This window comes from Ixodes scapularis, unplaced genomic scaffold (assembly GCF_016920785.2).
Source record: "Ixodes scapularis isolate PalLabHiFi unplaced genomic scaffold, ASM1692078v2 PGA_scaffold9__187_contigs__length_104089568, whole genome shotgun sequence".
Taxonomy (NCBI): domain Eukaryota; kingdom Metazoa; phylum Arthropoda; class Arachnida; order Ixodida; family Ixodidae; genus Ixodes; species Ixodes scapularis.
This window is the reverse complement of record NW_024609884.1, coordinates 38282092-38302720: the sequence shown is the minus strand read 5'-3', so window position 1 is coordinate 38302720 and position 20629 is coordinate 38282092. Positions and strand designations below refer to the sequence as shown.

General features: G+C 44.0%; 1 protein-coding gene across 1 annotated transcript in view; it reads right to left on the bottom strand.

Moving 5' to 3' along the window:
- Positions 1-1878: 1878 nt before the first annotated feature.
- LOC120849614 (protein-L-histidine N-pros-methyltransferase) overlaps positions 1879-20629 on the bottom strand; it is a 237961-nt gene continuing 219210 nt past the window's right edge. The window contains exon 4 of the mRNA XM_042287528.1: positions 1879-3846. Coding sequence (XP_042143462.1) covers positions 3198-3846 — 649 coding nt within the window. The 3' untranslated portion in view covers positions 1879-3197. The remainder of the gene's footprint in view (positions 3847-20629) is intronic.

The following is a 20629-nucleotide window of genomic DNA, read 5'->3' as shown; positions in this document are numbered from 1 at the left end:
CCAGAACATCCATACGAATTCGTATGAAACATGGCAACCAATTCAAGGGGTAGTTTTGCACGCGACATACGACACCCGAACGCCCCGGAGATTCGCGTTCGAATAAAAAACGTAACTCGAGAGACACGTGGTCGAGCGCTACTGTGTGACTGGGCCTTTACCCATCGCAGGTCGTGTATTCGCATAACGATATTGGCATCGGGAGCTGGAGCCGCAAGTTCGAAGCATTCTTATTGTCAAGGCTGACACAGCTTCAACAGTGCTCCAACGCTGTTACAGTTACTTGCGAAAATGGGTGGCTTCGTTTGGTGTCTCCTTACCGCTGGAGCGCGTGCAAATGAATGAGGCGCAAGACGAAGCCACGTGTTCTCGCAGCGTTGCGGGACTGCCAAAACGCCACCAGGCGATGCTCCAGTCCTTGACGTCCCAGAGAACTTCCGGTTCATAAAAAGAATGAACAAAGCCCACCCTAACACCGCTGCTTGGAATGTCGATGAAACGTTTGACCACCATTTCTCCAGGTGAACGCCAAAATAACGAAGAAGCGCGAGATCTGTTAAACATTTTCGAATATGCTTGTAAGCCAACTTGCCTCCTCCAAGTCGTTAAATTGTACAACCGAAGGCCTTCGTTAAATCTCCAACTTTGTTGTCCGCGTAGGATTTATGCTCTCTAGCACCGGTGACATAAGCAAGCTCGACAGGCTTGCAAAGACGGAGCGACCGGAAGTCGCTTGGGACGCAAGCGGCAGTTCATGTTTGTTGAAAGCAAAAGGGTCTGTAGGGCTAGCCCTGGCGACCTAGCACAAAGCAGCTGACGCCGAGTTTAGAGGTCTTTCAAAAACGATTTCGCGAAAACTCTGATGTTACACCATCAAATCCATTGCTCTAGAGATCCCATAAGTGCTCACGAACCCAGCGCAAAACATCATTTGCTTACACCTTTTTGGATGAGACTGAGAGACGTACTCAAAGGAACACATTACAGGCGAGGGTATTATTTCCGCCTTGCAAATTGCGTGCCAGTGAAAGTTGGGAGTACGAAGTGTCTTTTTAACACGCCTCGGCGGCACGAGCTGAAGCGCAAGTTAAACCAGTCAGGCGAGATTCAAGTTCCTTGATGTGTTTCCTTCGTCACAAGTAGCGACAAGTGCGTCAGTGCCCGAGCTCCATGGCCCCGTGCTCCAGTGTAGCCCTTAGGGAAATATGTCGGTGCTGAAGCCACCCGATATTGGGAAAGTGGCGCATTGGCGTCCCTCCCCGCTAGCAGGACACAAACAGATACTAACATACAGACGACTAAAACCTCGCAATACGATTGGCTGATAAGTCTTTGTTGCAATGGCAATCGCTATTTCGGCTTTTTCCAAACTTCGAAGCTTCAAAAGCTCTGAACCAGCGGCGCTAAGACCGCTATCGAGCGCGTCATCGTACTGAAAGCGTTTCTCGACAATATAAGCGTCTTTGGCGCTGGGTATGCGATCAACTTATCAAGAATTATCAGCACAGATCTCTTAGAATAATATCGATATTCCTGCGTATTTCAAGACAGGAAACTGAGTTTTAATTTGCCGCCAAGCACCGATGCCGCATGTGGTGGCGGTGCAAAGAGTTACGCTTTTCGCTGGAGTGTGGATAACGAAAACCCCGATGCGGCAAGAAATGTCTTCAGAAAGCGACCTGACACCGCGATTTTGAATTGGCTCACCAGGAACAGAGAGGTAAAACAGAAACTGCTCATTCATTGGACAAAAATGGCGACTATACGGGAAGCTTGACGCTACTTTACCAGAATGCAGTGTCTTCATCAGCAGTCGGAACCTCGTCATCATTCTGAAAATTCTATACCAAGGAGCACATAGAAGACAGCACCCATAAATGTAGCGAACTCAGTTGGGACTTTTTATTTCTCACATCCACGTTTGTAAGGACACTCAAAAGCTTTTTCCCTGATGGCGATGACGCGCCTACGAGTTAATGGGGGACGAAAGTGTATTCCGTAATTCTATTGCAATAATTATATTTAAACACCCTAAACGTTAAAAAAAAGAAGAAAAAAAAAACGCGATTTAACGTGTTTTTTTTGCTATTAAAAATGCAACGAAACATAGTGACATGTCTCTTTTCAGACGTATATCTCAGAAAAAAGGACGTGTCGCGATGTTTGGTCGGGTTTTTAATAATAAAAAAACAAAACATGCATGATTGTAATTTTGAGTTTTATAGGATGCATGTCTAAGGCATGCAGATTGAGTTTTCGCCACGAAAGGTGACCTAAAGAACAATTTTAGTACCGCTTTAATTCCTTGGGCCTTTAACAATGTTTCAGAACGTCTAGATACGCCATAAGTATATGAACATACATAACTTTAATATCATAAAAGAGTATGAAAAATTCGTCCAAATCGAAATACCTTTTTGGGGCGGCGTAGAAAAAAAAAAAAAAGAAAAAGGACTCCAGAGGTAGAAATGCAAAACATCTTGATCTGATTATCAGCCTAAATCCTAAATTGCGTGTTTTATATTACACGTGACAAATAAGAAGACCAATTATAATAGAGTGCTGCTGGAAATTAGGAAACAAAAACGGTCAGTGATCAGTGATGTCCGTCCGATCATCGTACATATGATCCTAAATCCTGTAATCAATGCCGAAACTTCGCACAAAATTTATTTCAACTGTGTTAATTACCTGATATTCACAATATAAACTATCTCACGTAAATATGCAGAATCACAATAAAAACGATAGACAACAGCAGAGACAACCCCAAGAAAATGTTCACTTGCAAAACTCATTATGGGCTGTAAAAAAAAAAAAAAGAAAAAAAAAAGAAAAGAGCTGTATTCGAGGAATTTTTCGCGTTCTAATTTCAAGCGTCGAGTTCTTCCTAACCCTACCGCGCCCGTCGTCATTTCCCCGTTGAAAAAACCCAAGCAACGATATATGGGCTCGTGACGACATTTTCCACAAAAGATCTTCGGAACACCGCCTTCAGGCTGAAGCCGTCACGACAGGTGGTACGCCAAGTCTAAAGCAAAATAGGTACAACTAGTCATTGTGACGTTCAGCTAACGTTGCTTTACAAGTATCTCGTGACGTCACGGGTTTCTGCTCTGGGCTCTTGCTTTCCATAAGAAAAAAAAAAAAACAAAAACAAAAAAAACGTCGTCTTGCGCCGCCTTTTCAGGACGATGTCAGGATGACGGCGTGTCTCCGGCAGCTCTGAGAACCATGACCACGTCGTCGAGCCAGTAGTAGGCCTGCTCCAGGTCGCCCTCGCAGAGGTACGGCAAGCGCGTCCACGACTCGAGGGCGAAGCCGGCGGGCTCCATGACGTCACGACACAGAGACTCCACCTGCTCCTCCAGCGTCGTCCCGGACACGCCGAGGGTCTCGGCCGGTACGGTGCCGGACTGCCCGGACTCGACGTACTGTGACAAGGGCACGACGACGGCAACCACTAGTTTGCCCGACGGTGTGGCCAACTTGGACCTCAGCGAGCGAAGCAGAGCCAGGGGCGCGTCGCAGCGGTCCAGCACGTTCAGGCAGCAGACGACGTCGTAACCGGCCGGAGCCGAGGAGGTGCAGTTGCTCTCCGACGTCAGGCTGACGGCGTCGAGGACGCGGTAGCCCCGGCGCTGGAGGATGCGTCGCATCGGCGGCGAGACTTCGGTCACGTCCACGCGGCGGAAATAGGGCGCCAGAACGGCCGTCACGTTACCGTCCCCGGCGCCGATGTCCAGGAGGGACGAGAAGATCGGACCCGAAGCGTCTTCCGAGAACCCCAAGAGCCCCAGGAACTGGGCGCGGGAGAAGACGAACATGGAGCCGCGTCCCAGAAACCTGAAAGAAAGGAAGAGCAAGAAGTAAGGGCATGCGAACAAACTAATGGTGCACGCACTGCTTCATTCATAACCACTGCAAGGGAGAGCCACGATGTGCCTCTTTGCAGTCGAGACGCTATAGGGATGGCACTGCACTATTCGATTCTAAGTAGCATTCGCACCTCCCCAAAAGAGACGGTCCCATCCCCATTATAAAACATCGTCAAGCCAGAGAAAACAGACATGGCCAGACGTTTCCGACAGGCGCTTCTAGTTCACTTATCGGTCCCTACGTGGCGTATTCACCATTAACTTTTACGCCATGTGCACATTTCCGCCAAAGCGGAGTGTGTGCCGAGTAAAAAAAGAAAAAAAAAAAAACAGCTTCGAAGATTAAAAAAAAAAAAAAAAAAAAGGACGAGATAATGAACAGTGTGGCTGCAAACTACGGACAACTTTATCATTCTCTCGGAAGAACATCGGAACTTCTAAACAATTTCGCAGAAGTCATCGCCCGCATTCCTATAGTTCTTAAGGGGGGGGGGGGGGGGGGGGGGAGGGCAGGATTGTGGGGGATTGATGTGGGGGAGGGCAGGATTAGCTTTGCCAAAAGTGCAAGCGTTGTTCCGCCGCTATAGTTCTTTCAGTTGACTTGGAGTGCGATATAGATAGGTACCTTAAGAGATAAGTGTGTTGTGAGTGAGTATAGGGCATAAACCGTATGCTATTATTAAGGCGAAAGCCTTATATGCCTCATCGTTCAGTCGACCTTCAAAGTTTTTGAGAGAGAACAAACACGTCGGCGACACGAACGGTACCAAAACTAAAGGTACCAATGAAACAGCGCCAAAAGTGCGTCGTCAGAGAGCGCGCTGTCTTCGGAGGTTCGCTATCACCTGGACCACAGCCGACACCACGACCCGAGTGAGCCAATAAAACGGCGCCAAAATTGCGTCGTCAGAGAGAGCGCTGTCTTCGGAGGTTCGCTATCACGTTTACATCGGTGCTTGGGCTTTCGCCTTCAAGTTGTCTTAGGGATAACATAAGAGACCCTGTGAATTTTAGTGGTTGAGTGGTTGATTCCGTACAGGACCTAACTAAGGACGGATTGCCAGCTTATGTATTTCAGGTACACAATTTTTTACGGGTTGATTTATATCCACTTTCCACCAGGCGCAATGTTGTCACCAATAAAAAGAGCATATGAATTTGATATGACTCAAAACTGCGCGTTATCGCTGCTTTCATACACGCGGCACGTTCAGGAATGTTTTGAACAAGAACACTCGACGACAGCCGCGAATGAGCCGGAATTTCCTATACTTCGTTTCAGCTTCGGTCTGAGCGCGGCCGATGTTTTGAGCCGAAGGGCCAATCAAACAACGAAAAAGGCACAACGTCATGGCGTGCTCTCTGCGGTTGATAGGACCAGCCGGTATTCGCTGTCTCTCTGTGCGTGCTCCTTCGCCGGCTAGTCCTATCAAGCGCAGAGAGCACGCCATGACACGCCGCTTTTTGCGCTGTTTGATTGGCCCTTCGGCTCATCAAACAGCAAATCAAACATGACGTACCACAAGGCTCTATATTAGGCCCGCTACTCTTCCTCGTGTATATAAACGACATAACCGATATCCCCAATTCTGCTCATCTCGTAATGTATGCTGACGATACAAATGTTTTCTTCAGTAGCAACACAAAGGCATCCTTACAACAACACGCTAATGATTACCTCGTGAAACTATCAAAATGGTTGGAAGAAAACGAACTCAAACTTAATGCAGAAAAAACAAAATATATAATATTTAGACCGATAAACAAACGTGACAATAACCAAATACATTTACAATTCAATGGCCTCCCAATAGCTCAAGTAGAAGAACAAAAGTTTCTTGGAGTCTGGTTCAATGAAGAACTGACCTGGACATCTCACATTAATAAGTTAAGGGGGGGAATTATCAAGAGTGGTCGGATGCATGTATAAAATAGCAAACTTAATACCCAATTGGCTTACCAAAAACTTATATTACTCCCTGTTTTACTCAAGGCTCTCTTATGGAATTATGGTATGGGGAACAACCACGTCCACAAACTATGATAAACTAATCGTACTTAAAAAAAAAAAGGTGCTGCGAATTTTGGAAAATTACCGTGGCAATATTCGCGAATTTCATAGCAGCCCTTATTTTACTAAGCATAACATGCTCAAAGCAAATCAAATCTACTATTTCAAACTTATGCAGACAATACACAAAAAACAAACAAAAAAACTCTACCGAGTAGATGAATCTGCTTCACAACTTTATCTATCGAGAAATAGTAAACGTAGAACTCCTAAGGTTCGTACAAACTATGGAAAACAGAAAATTGATTATCAGATTCCTGCATTACTAAACACCATGAAAGATTACACTGATTTTGTACAGTCATTTCATAAATACAAGAAAGAGATTAAACAAATTCTTATAGACAAAGACATCTGTTACGCGTTGTAGAAATGTTTTGTTTTTGTTTTTTGTTACCTTGGGTCCACCACTGGACATGTGAATACTGAAACTCCTGAGTATTCTTTCTTTATTTTGTTGTGTGAAATGAAATTTTTGTTTAATGTGTTGCATGAAATGTATTTTACGTACACAGGCATGTATATTTAGGCAGAAAAGAATGCTACAATGCTGTATACTGTGCCACCTTTTGCACTTCTGTAAACTGTGGGGGGTAGAGGCCCAGTCAAGCAGAAAGGCCTTTTGCCACTACCTCCCCGGGCTTGGCCCGTGAAAATCCCAATAAACTTTCAATTTCAATAACATCGGCCGCGCTCGGACCGAAGCTGAAACGAAGTATAGAGGAGCACAGAAATTTTAACATAAGGATCTGGGCCGAGCGGGATTCGAACCACATTCCTCTGTGTGACTGTGACAGCCGCATGCGCTGCCAGCTCCGCCACGCACGCGGCAATATCGCCTATACTTCGTTTACCCTACGAGTTCAGACGCAGCCGACGCTACGAGCTGATGCGACCAATCACACAACATTAACAGCGCACCATCATGGCGTTCGTCATGCTTCTGTACGTGCTCTATCATCGCTGAACCAGTCATAAACACGAAAAGGCCCAGTAACTAACGCTTCTGACGCTGCTTGATTGGTGCCATCAGCTCGTAGCGTCGGCTACAAGCTGATGGCGTCGGAAACGAGCTATAGAAAGTATCGTTTATGCGGCATTGAAACCACGTGCAAATGTACTACAATATTACATTTCTTACATTTATATCATGTATACAGGGTGTTCATTTTAGACTGTTCTCATCCTTTCTAAATATCCGTCAAGGCTACCCCAATGCAGTACAATCACGTAAGTTATACGGCCTGGGGGACATTCTATAGGGAGATAATCGTCATGATAAGTTGAGTAATTTTAATTAGTAAACATAAACATATTGTTCAAGTCAGAAACTTGCTGAGCGTCAGCGAAAACCACTAAATCAGTACATTTTACAAAAGAATCCCAGCCAATGGAAAACGCGGTGGTGCGCTAAAGTTACCACTCGTGCCGAACAGGCGCAAGGCTGACGTTGCGAAAACGCGGATGATAATTTTATCATCCGGGTCCATCACGCCAAATCATCAAAAATAAACGCATATATCGAGTAGCATCGTCTCAATGGGGTTGGCCATTTGGCCGTTTTGACGCATTCGTTCATCTTTTGAAATTTGGGCACCCCGCGCCTCAACAGGAAACTTTTTGAGGACTACAGAATAACCCAATAAAGGCGGACTTTAAAATGTAGAACCCTCCAGCACATCTTGGTACTACGGCGAATACTTCACAATGAGTTCTTCCCGAGAAAAACGGTCCCTTAGGTGGGTATGGCTCGGCCGTTTTGGCGCACTCGGTCATCTTTCGAAATTTTGGCGGAGTATAAAATTCAATGACCTCGAGCACATTCTGGTAATATGGCAACTAATTCAAAATAAACCCTTAAAAAAAATAGGCCTCAAATTGGGGATGGTTGACGCATTCGTTCATCTTTTAAAATTCGTGCATCCGCGCCTCATCCACTCCAGGAACAATTTGATGTCGGCCGGGGACTTAACTTGTGATGAAATACAAAATTGAGGGGTTTGGACTACAAGCTGCTGCTGTGGCGAATCTTCTAAAATGAGCCATCTTTGAAAAAACTTGTCTCGAAGTGGACATGGTTCGACTGTTTTCGGGCACTCGTTCATGATTTCGAATTTGGGCACCCGCGCCTTGTCCGGGGATGTTTTGAGATGGACCAAGATCTCAACTGGCGCGAAATATAAAATTTAAGGCCGCCGACTACAAGCCGGTGCTATTGCAAAATTTTTGTCTCGAGCCCTCTTTGAGGAATGTGATATGAAGTCGAATATTCCAATACGCTCTTCTACCGATTTCTTTTTTTTTTGCTGCTTGTGCGTAGGACGATTGGGATAATTAATTTAATGTAAACATTTAGTAAGTGGCTAAATATTACTTTTGACATGTGAACGATAAGTTCACAAGACAATCATCCTTTCAAAAATCGTTTATTCACCGCATTGCTCATATGCCTTACAATAAATAACATTAATAATTAGGAAAATCTTTTGAAAACTTTCCTTTTTTTAAATGTAATTTTAGATTATCGTAATATAAAACACGTGTTTTTCTTTTGTAGTTTATTGATGTAAACATACTTGTAAACATCTAAACAAGAACGAATTCACCTTATTTGGAAATGCTTGTAAACATTTAAACAAGAACGAATCCACCTTATTTGACAAATTGGTCCCAGGAACCCAATAAAATAATTTGGAGAAAAAAACAAAATATACCTAGCACATTATCGATTCTTCTGGTTTACTGCAGTCGAAGGCAAATCTTTTATTTTGCAGTATTTTTAAATTGTGCTCGTTTGAATTTTGCTGTTTCTAAAAAAATTTCGCGAGGTACCTCCGAAATATATTTTTCTACAGATGTCACACACATCTTAGACACTACAGAATTTGCCATAATACTCGGGAGGGAGTCTATTTAATTTATACAATTATAACGAGTTTTTTATACTCAAGAATAAACTGTACGCTTAGATTAACTTAGATACTATCCGCAGATGCAATACATCAAAACGTTTATGTGATTGAGGAACATTTAGTTTTCACGTCATCATATCATAAACGTTTGGCACACGAATAGCTGTATATGATATAGAATGGAGTAGTAGCAAAGCAAATTGTTCAAAGCGTAACGTAGCTTAGCAAATACCCCAAATACCTGGGGATGATTATATGCTTATCAGAGTTCGGCATCACTGATCGACACACTAGAACGATAGTCACAATTATGAATAATATAACATTAATTATCGATCAACCTTTCTGGAAGGTCTTGGACAATTTTCTAGAGGAATTGGTACCACTGACGGTACGATACAATTCCCAAGTATTGAGTCATTCCAAAGGCTGAAGCAAAAATGGGCGATTGCGTCCATAGAGGAGCCGATAGTAGAGAGTTTTAGTATCGCGAATACACTCTAACAAATGCCTGCGCGTCTACTTACCCGTAAAATACTCAAAGAGCCAACCTCTGCCATCTACGGCATCAGCTCAGCGAATTATGAGGGGGAACATCCGTTTAAACCTAAAAATTAAGTCTGCGCTGTTGCATTACGCAACGCAAAGGGTCATGCTTGCATTGCGTAATGCCACAGCGCAGACTTCATTTTGAAGTCTAAACAGATGTTCCGCCGCATAATTCGCTGAGCTGATCTCGTAGATTGCAGAGGTTGGCTCTTCGAGCGTTTTGCGAGTAAGTAGACGCGCAGGCATTTCTTAGAGTATAGGAGCAAACGCAAGCCCCGTTCGTTTGCGTTAGTGTTGGGTGCTCCACGCTGCGCATGCGCGTCGTCGCCATGCGCCAATTCAAGACCGCAGCTTGGGCTCCCGCGCATGTGCAGTGTGGAACACGCCACGCTAACACAAACGCAGAGTGCTTGCGTTTGCCCGTATTGCAATACTGAAACTCAGTATTACATATACTACGCAAGCACTCCCCAACCTATAGCTCAATTTATTAGTATTAAATAGGCGGTCGATCTTCGGTACGAATAAACGTCAGCGGGAGTTTTAGCGGGTCGTTACTGCGGCTTTGATATAGACATCGGGTAGCTCGAGCCGCCATTGTGAAGTAGGCTTCAAGGCGCGAACCTGAAATCATATTGTGGCCGAAAAACAACAACGACAACAACGCATGCTAATAGTTTATCTAATTATACATCGTCGATCTGATGTACGATAAAGTGTTGATAAAAAAAATCTCGCGGAATCCGGCACAAGGAATTACATAGCGCACGATGAATTGCATTGCGAGGGGAAACCGCGCAGCTCATCCCGGGAAGGACGCCGATTGTCATTCAATGCGTGGCGGGCGGTCAAACAAATTCTCAAAAGAACGAAAACAACGAGCAAACTTTCTCCTTGTAAAAAGGCAGGCGGGGTGAGAACGCGAAAGGGAAACGAGAAGGTCGGAAAACTGGTCGCTTGGCAACCACCTTGCCGTCGCCATGGAAACGCAATCGTCCCGTGTATCCACGGCGCTAGTCCGTCCCCGCACTTCAATTTAGTTTCCGTTGCTGAGGGTGGGTTCCGTCGCTGGCCCGTCGTCCAGATTTGTTTTCGGTCTGCCAGTCGGGCGCGAGGCAGGAGGGAGAGCAAAACGCATTTTAATCTCGGCCCGGCGCTCACAAACACGTCAGAGGCGCGGACGCAGAGGGATCCGAGCATCGACTCACGGGCAGCCCAGCCCCGGGCGCGTCAAGAAATGCGACCGCGCTGAGAGCCAACGCGAAGGATGCTCGGCTACTCGATGAGTGCGCTCTCAGCCATGCCAGTTACACCGGAATGCAACGAGCAGATCGAAGAGGAAATAAAGTACGAACGCAAGCAAGAGAGTGCGAACGAATCACGAGTCATGCTGCACGTACTAGGTCAACCACTGTGACGTAATGTGAATCAAACACTCGTTTTCACCCCAAGAAAAAAAAGGACGCTTTGCGCATTGTTCATACGCGGCGCGAAGTAGTTCTCACGAGATTTGATTGTCGGAGGAAGAAGCGATACTTTTGATATTTAAAATGTATTCGTCTTGATTAGATAACACATATCTAATCTAAACTTCACCTACATATATCGTAATTCTCCACATAAAAAGGGGAAATAGGAGACGCTCCGCGAGGAGCCGGACTTTTTTTAATTACGGTTCTTGAGGTGAAAACGGGTACAGATGGTGTTGAGTTGACTGCGTTTCGTTTCTTTCCCTCCTAAAATATCGTACGTTATCAAAACAAGCGAGGGAGGTTCTTGCGAATCTCATTTCTGCGCACGTGCATTGCCCACGCCTGGTGTGGGCACTGACCTCGCGCCGCAGCGGAGGAACGCCAAAGCCGCGCGTTGGTCTATAAGTATATGAACCGAAGATATAGCAGAAATGGAATGGGACCTAAAGAAAACCAACAATGATGATTACGGGCTTAATGGTGCAGCAAGTTCGGCTGTAGTGCGTCAAGAAGACCAATGACTCGACACTAGAAACAAAAACATGCATGCACACTCTCTAACAATATGGAAGACCCATTCGACGATGCAGTTTCAAGCGGCTGTGCAGGATTCGCTTTGGCCAGGTCCACCGATTATAGGGTTACAAAATAAATGGACCTTCGTTCTATTCCCGCCATAAAAATAAAGTGCCTAGGACCACTATGTGATCCGCACCGCCGCAGAAACTGCCTTAGCTCATGAGAATTTCGTGTTGTTGGAGACTGTACGAGCACACAGAAAGGAACCAAGATATGTCAAAACAATGCTCAGAAGATGCGCACTATGAATAAGTACGATTGTGACTGCACGTCACATGCAACCCTAACCGCTCCAGAAGGTCAACCGTTTCAAAACGCCCGCCACTCTAGTAACGCCAGCGTCGAAGAGATGTCAGCACTATACTGCCTTCAAAGAATCTCCGACGCCTGGAACAAAGCCGGAAATGGTAAGGAGCTTGAGTCGTCAGGTCCGTTGAACTCAACGTTGAGTGCGTCATATTCACAAAATCATCTTAAATCAACACAAAGAAAAAAAAAAGAAGCTTTTTTTATTTTTTTTTAGAAAAGGTATTACATGTATTTCATTACAATAAAATAAAAGTGGGGACAAAAAATCTAATAAAAAGAAAATAAACGTTTGCAACTTCGTTAGGGAAAGGGACTCTCAAAAGTTAAGATAAGGTTTTTCAGTTAGTTTATGTCATCGTGCCCATAATGATATAATCCACGCATAGTTCTGTTCGCGTAATGGTGAGTAAACAAGCGAGGCATACAGAACAAAAAAAAATAATTAGGTCAAATCAATCAATCAAACAGTAGACTTAATCAATATTCAAATGATTAAATTTCGATTGATTAAATTTGATCATGCAATGAAGACTGAAATCTAGAAATCAAGACTTGATTGAAGCATTGAGGGATAATGAAATAAATAAGGTGTAAATCAATCAATCAAGATTTGATTAAATCAATCAATTCTCCCCCAAGTTGTGTTTACATAAAGCTACTAGAGTAAAAAGGTAGATTTTGATAGAAACCATTTTTGATTTATGTAGCCCTTGTGATCTAAATAAAATTCAACATACCCCCCCCCCCCAAAAAAAAAAAAAAAAAACAACAACACACAAACAAACAAAAAACAACAACAAAAAAACAACAACAAAAAATACAAAAAAAAACAACAAAAAAATACAGAAACAACAACAACAGCAACAACAAACAAATAAACAAAAACATTTTTATTTACTGGATATTATTCCAGTAACAACTTAATTATTTATGAATACTTGGTTTTTAAATTATGCTGCTTAAGCATTCTCAAGCTACGAAATTAAACAAATTTGTAATGAAAAATCCATTCAGGCTCCGGGAGTAGAGTGCATTTTTTTAATCATGTTTCTTAACAGGGACAACATTGAATCATGTTCAGCTGTGTGGCGCGTTCCTCGATTTACTGGCACGACTGAACATTTGGAAGAGTGAGAAGCAACTTTCGTTGGAGATTTGCGAGGCTGGGGATGGACATTACGTCCGTAACGGCGATGCCACGACTGCGGAATTATCTCGGTACCACTCTCACCCTTGTTCCCAGTGAATGAGACATTGATGGAGCCTGATTTGTGATTAGCTGATATTTAAACGCAGCTTTGACCCAGCCTGCCAAGCGAACGAAAGAGCAAACCTATCGCCGAAGACAGGCAGATAGTGTCAAACTTAATGCTCTCGAGCCCTAAATTTCTGCAATTGGCGAATCGAGGGCACGCGAATATGTCTCCTGTTTAGATACAATTGCAGCCTCTAGAATTTCGCAACATTTATGTGGCCACGATTATGCTCCCTGCGCTGAAGTTGGCAGTAATCTTTTCCTGTGTGTATTTCTGATGGTTCTGCTGCATACGCGTGTCTGCGTGCAGCTTATCAGGTGAAAGAATTAATACAAAGATGTCTACACCGCAACAGACAGGGAACCAAAAAAAAAAAAAAGTAAAAAAACTTATGTGAGCTATACTTATCGCCAGGCACGTAGCCAGGATTGTGTTTCGGGGGGGGCGAGGGGCCCGCCCATGACAAAATGCTGTATGACGGGGGGGGGGGGGGGGGGGGGGGAGAGGAGGTCCCAGCAAAATGGAAGATTTCGGGAAGGGAGGGGGGGGGGGGGGCCCGGGCCCCCCCTCCCCTGGCTACGTGCCTGCTTATCGCACATTCTTAGAACAGCTACGTTACCACCAAGCGGTGCCTATATTCCCAACAACTCTGCTGTGTGTGCATTACATACAAGATTCCAAGAACACACTGACACCTATACTCGCTGAGTATAGACAGTCAACTTTTCGACGTGTTTTGCTTTCACCTTACATTAATGTGGTTTTATCTGGAATCAACACTTATTTCAATCCCTAAGAAAGAAAAAGTTTCTAGAGTGAGAAGTGCCCAATTAGCAACGAGGTAGAGGGGCTTAGAGCGATAAATTGGCAGCTGAAAGTGACCCCCACCTGGCCGCCACCATGTTGCACATTTTTGACCACCAGACATGTGGCCTTATAGATTTACCGTTCAGATTTTAACAGAGTACCGCGCACATATCATTGCTTATTCATCTTTAATAACAGTACCGACGAGGGAAGTTATGTTTCGTTTGTTTTAAGTCCAAAATGGGCTTTTACGACAAAAACTCGTGCAGCTTCGCAATGGCTCCGTTAGATGTCGTCAGCCGTGGTGCTGTATTTTGGGGTTTTATCGCAGCTATACACTGATCTCTGGGGCTAACAGCAACGAAAAAATAGTGTGTCATGCTTTTTACAGCGATCGCAATACAAATCTCGGCTCAGTTTTGCGTCAAAGCCTCAAGATTCGGTACGGTCACGTGTTTAGTGGCCAAAATTGCCCAACATGGCGGCAGCCCGGGGAAGGGGGGGGGGGGTCACTTTTGCCTGGTGAAAAAGATACCAGTTTATCGCTCTAAGCCCCTCTACCTCGTTGCCAATCAGAAGCAACTATAATCTATACTATATCTACGTATATGTTTAAATAAGGGTCTAAATATATATATATATATATATATATATATATATATATATATATACTTTAGCACGAGTAACCTCCTAGGTACAATTATGGAGTGACTCCTGCAGCCTTGACGGTCTCCCTTGCGCAGTGATCCGCACGCGAGAAATGGCTAGGAGCGTTATCAAATCCTCGCTAGAAGCACAAAGTGCCTATATATACCGCGTGAGTCCAAGAGATAGACAGCCCTTTGACGTAACCGCTTAAATCTATTTCTTAATGTATTGAGCTCATATTTTGTAAAGAGTGGCCAAAAATGGCACATCCTGTGAATTCATATTCCAAAGAATGAGTTTGCCTGAATAAATACTCAAATTAAGAACCTGCGCTTTCTCTACCTAGAGCGTCTCTCTGTTAACAAAAGGCGTTTGATTGGCGCAGCAGCTGACAGATGGAGGCAGGTAAGAGCGAGGGTATATAGAGAGCCTAGATTGAAGAGAGGTCCCGCCTCAAACCACGGGGAGCGTTTGGCATCTATAATGGCGGACGCTTCCCGAGCCTGCGTGCGCTGCATTTTCGCGTGGCGAAGAGGAAAGCAGGCGGAGAGGCGGAAACGTTTGCAGACGGCCAACGTTTTCGTCACCTCCTCGCAGCTCGTATTGCAAACGCGGCACATACACCACGTGACCCCCATCGAGCAGCTGGAAGCTCTCTTAATAAAGGCTCTCTAAGGGGAACAGAAACCGATATGAAATAGCAGACGATGTTTTTGAATCAAATGCGGTGCATGCTTTTCGGTGTATAGTGTGTGCATTTTTTTTTTTTTTTCATTTGACAAATGAAACACATTGATGAACGCAAAACCAACAAGGAAGATTCTTTGACAGGGCTTTTTCGACCGTGTCAACAGCTAAACAGCCATCTGTCGACTTTTGCGCCAATTATACGCCTTTCGTTAGCAGACAGCCGCCGCAGGTAGCAAATCCAGTCTCTTAATGTTTTACTTTTTGCTCGGTCAAGTTTATTCTTTGAAACTTCGAGACACAAAAAGTACCATCTTCGACCACCTCGTACAAAATCTTAGCTCAATACGTTAAGAAACCGATTTATGCGGTCCGTTCAAAACGCCAACGATCCCTTTGACACGGTATAATAAATATAGAGAGATGTCTATCTCTAATGTATCTGTTTGCAGTGAGCGAGATGTCGTATACGGTCTGGCCCGTACGCGCACCGCTAGCTAGGCGCAGGGCTTGCACTACTTTCAAGAAATCGTCAAGGACTTTTTTTCTTTTGTCAATTCGTTTTGGTGTATCACGTAAATTAAAAACCAGTTATCAAATTACTTTCCACGCTCTAACTGGCCACGGAATAACGGTATAAATAAGGATTTGAATAATGATTTGCAGCTAACTTTGTTAGCGCCAAATCGTAGTCACGAGATTAACGCGGATAATTTAGATGCGCGTCACTTACATTAATGTCATCGTCACGCCGCGAATCTGCACCTTTAAATTGTATGAACCACTGGGTTATTTTAACGTGGGTAAGGATAGGATGGCGGTGCTATAAAGAAAAAAAAAAGGCAAGCCTTTACAGCTATTAATTTAAGGGCAACCAAACAACTCATAGAGCTATAAGAGCGCCATATCTGCAGGAGCGGCCGTAAGGGAAAACGTCCACACAAGGCACCTTCCCACAACCGCAAAGGTGGGGCGGAAATCGGTGGCCGAGAGTGCTAAGGTTCCGCTGCTCGACAGCACGTGGAACTAAAGTACGAGCTGCAGACACGGAGATTGTGAGCGCCAAATGCCGCTCTTGCCGGTTTTGATATGAAGGAACGTTGTACCATGCAGCATGCATTCGTAGAATGACTGCTGCGTGAAGCACATCGAAGAACATCAGTTTTGAGTCGTCCTGCACTGGTCACCCTGAGCCTCTATTCGAAATTCCAACCTCGTTCCTTTAATCACCTTTCTTCCGTTTCACATCTCAGCCGCCAAGCCACGCCGCCAATTTTCGCTGCACACTTGGATGTAAGGTAGCTCACCGTACCTCTCCTTCCCGTCTTTTCCGCTAAGTCACGTCGCCTCCCTTAGATATATATATATAAAAAAAAGAAAAAAGAAAAAGAAAGATGGGACGCTAGACTAACGTAGCGATGCAGGCGAGTTGGTTATGCATGTTGAAAAGTGGTGAATGCGCACAATAAAGACGAATACGAAACGGGAGAGGCAAACAGGACGCTTTTTTAAAGCGTAGAAGGCGGCAATACTGATATAGAAACCCCAAATCACGTTAGAAAATCACAGCTCATCCTGACGCTGAGCCAATGAACATAATCATACTCAAATTCAGTTGCAGCAGGTGACCAGATCGATGGTGCTTTTAAGCACCATTTGTTGTTATTGCGGAAAATGGCGCGTCGCCGGAAAAATAAGGCAGGCTTAAGAAACAGAGCTAAATCTGCTAACAATAATACGTCAGACCGTCCTGAATGCTGTATGAAAATAGTATGAAATACTAAAAGTGCAAATAGTGTCGGGCTTAACGTGCGAGCAATTCGTGACAGCTGAAAATATTGTCGTCTCCAAAGAGATTTAAAAAAAGAAACGAAGAGCAACGCCTTGAAAAAGACGCCAAGAACTTGTGTGGGTGTCCAATATCCGCAGCCGCCATCAGAGTACACTCATGCATATGTCGGCTCGGGTGACACTAGAATGCCGTCCGATCGAAGCTTCAAGCAAAGACGCAGACACGGCACGGGCGCAGGATTTCAACTCGTAAAATAAAAATGAGAAGGAAAAAAAAATTGGGACGGACGGGAGACAGGAGATGTTATTGCAAAAGCACAGCCGGATGCTTGTCAACTGGAAAGTACTATACTTGGTATCCGTTATTGCCAGAATAGTTGGATCTGTATGATAGCCAAACTTTGAGAGCTTTTTGTTCCTTGCTACGAACCCCTTCGATACATCGACGAGTCTACTACCGGCGAAATACAAAGAACCCTATCAATTACCCATCGCAGTTAGCTTAGATAAAGTGATCTGAGGGGCACGAACGGAGCTTCGCCAAGCGCAATCGAAAATGGCGCCCATTCGGGAAGCGACGGAGCACACTGCGAACATGCAAGAGCAAAGCTGAAGTAAAACAAAATCAGTTGGTTCTTTTTGTATAAATTATTAGGACGCATGGTTTCGCCCTACGAAATGGCCATAGTCCCCTGATAAGTACACTCCATCCACTTTTCCTGCAATTATTTTGGATTCTTTGAAGAAACAAACTTCTGCTTAACCATCAAACGAGGGCGACACGGTTGCTTTAACGTCTTCATGAGTTGAAAACCACTGTCTAATATGTTTGCGTTCCCGCTGAGAACTCAAAGAACCAATCACCGCAATGTAAGGAACATGTTTGGCGTAGGAAGCGTTTTGACCAGTTAGGTCTTTGTGAAGGTTCGCAAGGCTTGTAGGAAATGTTCAACCTCTTATAAAACTGGGTTGCATCAACATTTTTTGTTTTTTTAAGCTACCCTCCATCGTTTTTGCCAAGAATCTGCCAACGTTCGGGAAGCGAGTAAGTGCCACGGTAGTAGAAGGATACTGGCTTTGAGACGAAGTCATGAGCTCATTCTTGACCATTGCTGAGATTTGTGATGTGCTCCGCACTGCTCACGAGACACTTTGCATTAAGCGGAACAGGTGGTAATCCAAAGGGGCAATGTCTGATCAGTGCACCGGGTAGGGCCTCACTCTAAAAAAAGCCTGTGCGTCTACTTTCCCGCACAACACTCGGAGAGCCAATCAATCACCGCAACGTACGGAGGCAGCTTAGCGAGTGACGATGCCGAAACATATGTTTAGAACAAAAAACGCAGTCTGAGTTGTGACATTAAGCAATGCAAAACGTCACGCTTGCATTGCTTAATGTCACAACTCAGACCCCGTTTTTGGATCTAAACATGTTTTGGCATCTTCATTCGCTAATCTGCTTCCGTAAGTTGCGCTGATTGGCTCTCCGAGTGTTGTGCAGGAAAGTAGACGCACGGGCATTTTTTAGAGTTCTTATTTATGTCGCACAAAATTATATTGGCTACTCATGCTTTTGGCTCTTCGGTTAAAAGAAGTGCGCAGTGGCGAAGGTGGACTTCGTTAGGATTCATATTGAAACGAGGAAAGACCAACAACAAAATGAAAGAAAGATGTAAAATTACTTTCTGTGATTTCATGCATATGCCGGAGACGTTACGCAGAAATAAGAAAACGAGGGCCTGCATGCCAAGTTGCAATTATCGACCTCACAATTCGACGGTGAGGACTCATGCATAGACTTGCAAGAAATTAAGCCTGCGACGAGACAGTGAGTATGACGTGAGCATGTTAAATATCATGCTTAGTACTGGTAGGCGAGATTAAGGTGCGGGCAGCCCCGAGCCACTAACTGTCGGGGCCCACCGTATAACCAAAGACTGACTGGCTCTTCGTAAGTATAAAGTCATGCTAATCTATTTCCGTTCAGGGCAGCTCAGACTAAGAGTAGAAGGCAAACAAGAAGGGCCTACGACCTTGGAGTCGTTCACTTTCCCTTTTTTTTCCAGCACGAAAATGGAGATGTCATAAAGTTTCCCTCTCATAGCAAGCTAGTGTTAAGAGCAGCTTCTCAGCCTCTCAACCCTCTTGCCTAAGAGGGCCGAACTGTTGTCGCTGGCGATATCATTGAAGTACACATCGCGACACTGTTAGCGCGAACACGACATTGGCGCATTTTCGCATTTTACTTCTAAACAGTATTAGCGAGCACGAAATTTCATCGCTTAAATTATAGAACTAAATGAGCTCTTTCCGTACCAATAATAACTTGAATGACATCTTTTGGTTTCAAAGAGAAAAACATAAAAAACCGGCGATCGCTTGTTCGCGCTAACAGTGTCGCGCTCTGTACATATTCTAATTGAAGGTAGACGGAAGGAAGTTCACGGAGCTCTTTCATACTGGGACCCTCGAGGCGCAATTTTTTTTTCGGACATTTTTCGGACCCGACCCACGCACATGGTTTCACTTTGCAATGTAACAACATTGGGAGATACCCGATTTTCGGACATTTTTTTTAATATTTGATTGAGGTTTCATGTATGGGGACAGTTTTCTCCAAAACGATGATTGAATCAAGCGAAAAGAAATGCTGACAGACTTCCCGAACGCACCAGCATAAACCGTGTTTCACGAAGCGCCGGCCAAATCATTTCTGCGAAAAACTACGTATTCAAAAGTTGATGTAGTAATTGCTCTGTGCTAAATTAATTAAGTTAATTAATTAATTAATTAAACAAAATTAATAATGTCCGTGATAATTGGTTTGCTAATTGTTTCTGAGTAATTAATTTTAATTAGTAAATTTAAAGGCATTGTTTTAGTTAAAACATCACGTTGAAAGCTACTAAATTGACTCAACTCAGAGATATATAAGGTATGCACAGTACGTGTAATGTTTTACAGCGTTAAAAAAATACACACACACACACTATATTTGGACGCGTTTCCAGGCCTTGGTTTTCTATTGGAGCGCATCCTTGCACCAGCGTAGTGTGGGGCAAAGCACCACAGAAACACAGAACCCGCCTTTTTTTTCTTCGAATGGTTACATTTATTTATGAATAACTCTTCACGCATAAATCAATGTGTAAGGAAATGATCATTTTCCTTACAGACACTATGTTCAACAAATCTATGAATAACCGCTGTTATTAATTGATAATGCGCAAGAAACGTATCAATCTCTTAAACGAGGTGCGTTAAATAACTTATATGTCTAAGCAAGAAAGAGTGGAGTTTACAAACAATTTTTGTTTTATTTTTGAATATAGTCCCCTAATAAGTACACTCCATGCACTTTTCCTGCAATTATTTTGGATTCTTTGAAGAAACAATCTTCTGCTTGACCATCAAACGAGGGGTTGCTTTAACGTCTTCATCAGTTGAAAACCACTGTCTAATATAAAATTTCTTTAAAACTGTAGGGTGAATGATTCAGCTGTTGGAACATACAATCTCGGATGACAGCCTGTGATTGACGAGACATGTGAACCGACGCACTGTCGTGAAGAAGGCGCATGCTTGCTGCGAATTTCGTCTTTTCTCCCTGATTGCCTCCGCAAAGCGACTACTGTGTTAGCGTAACGTTTTACGGTTATGGTTGTCTTGC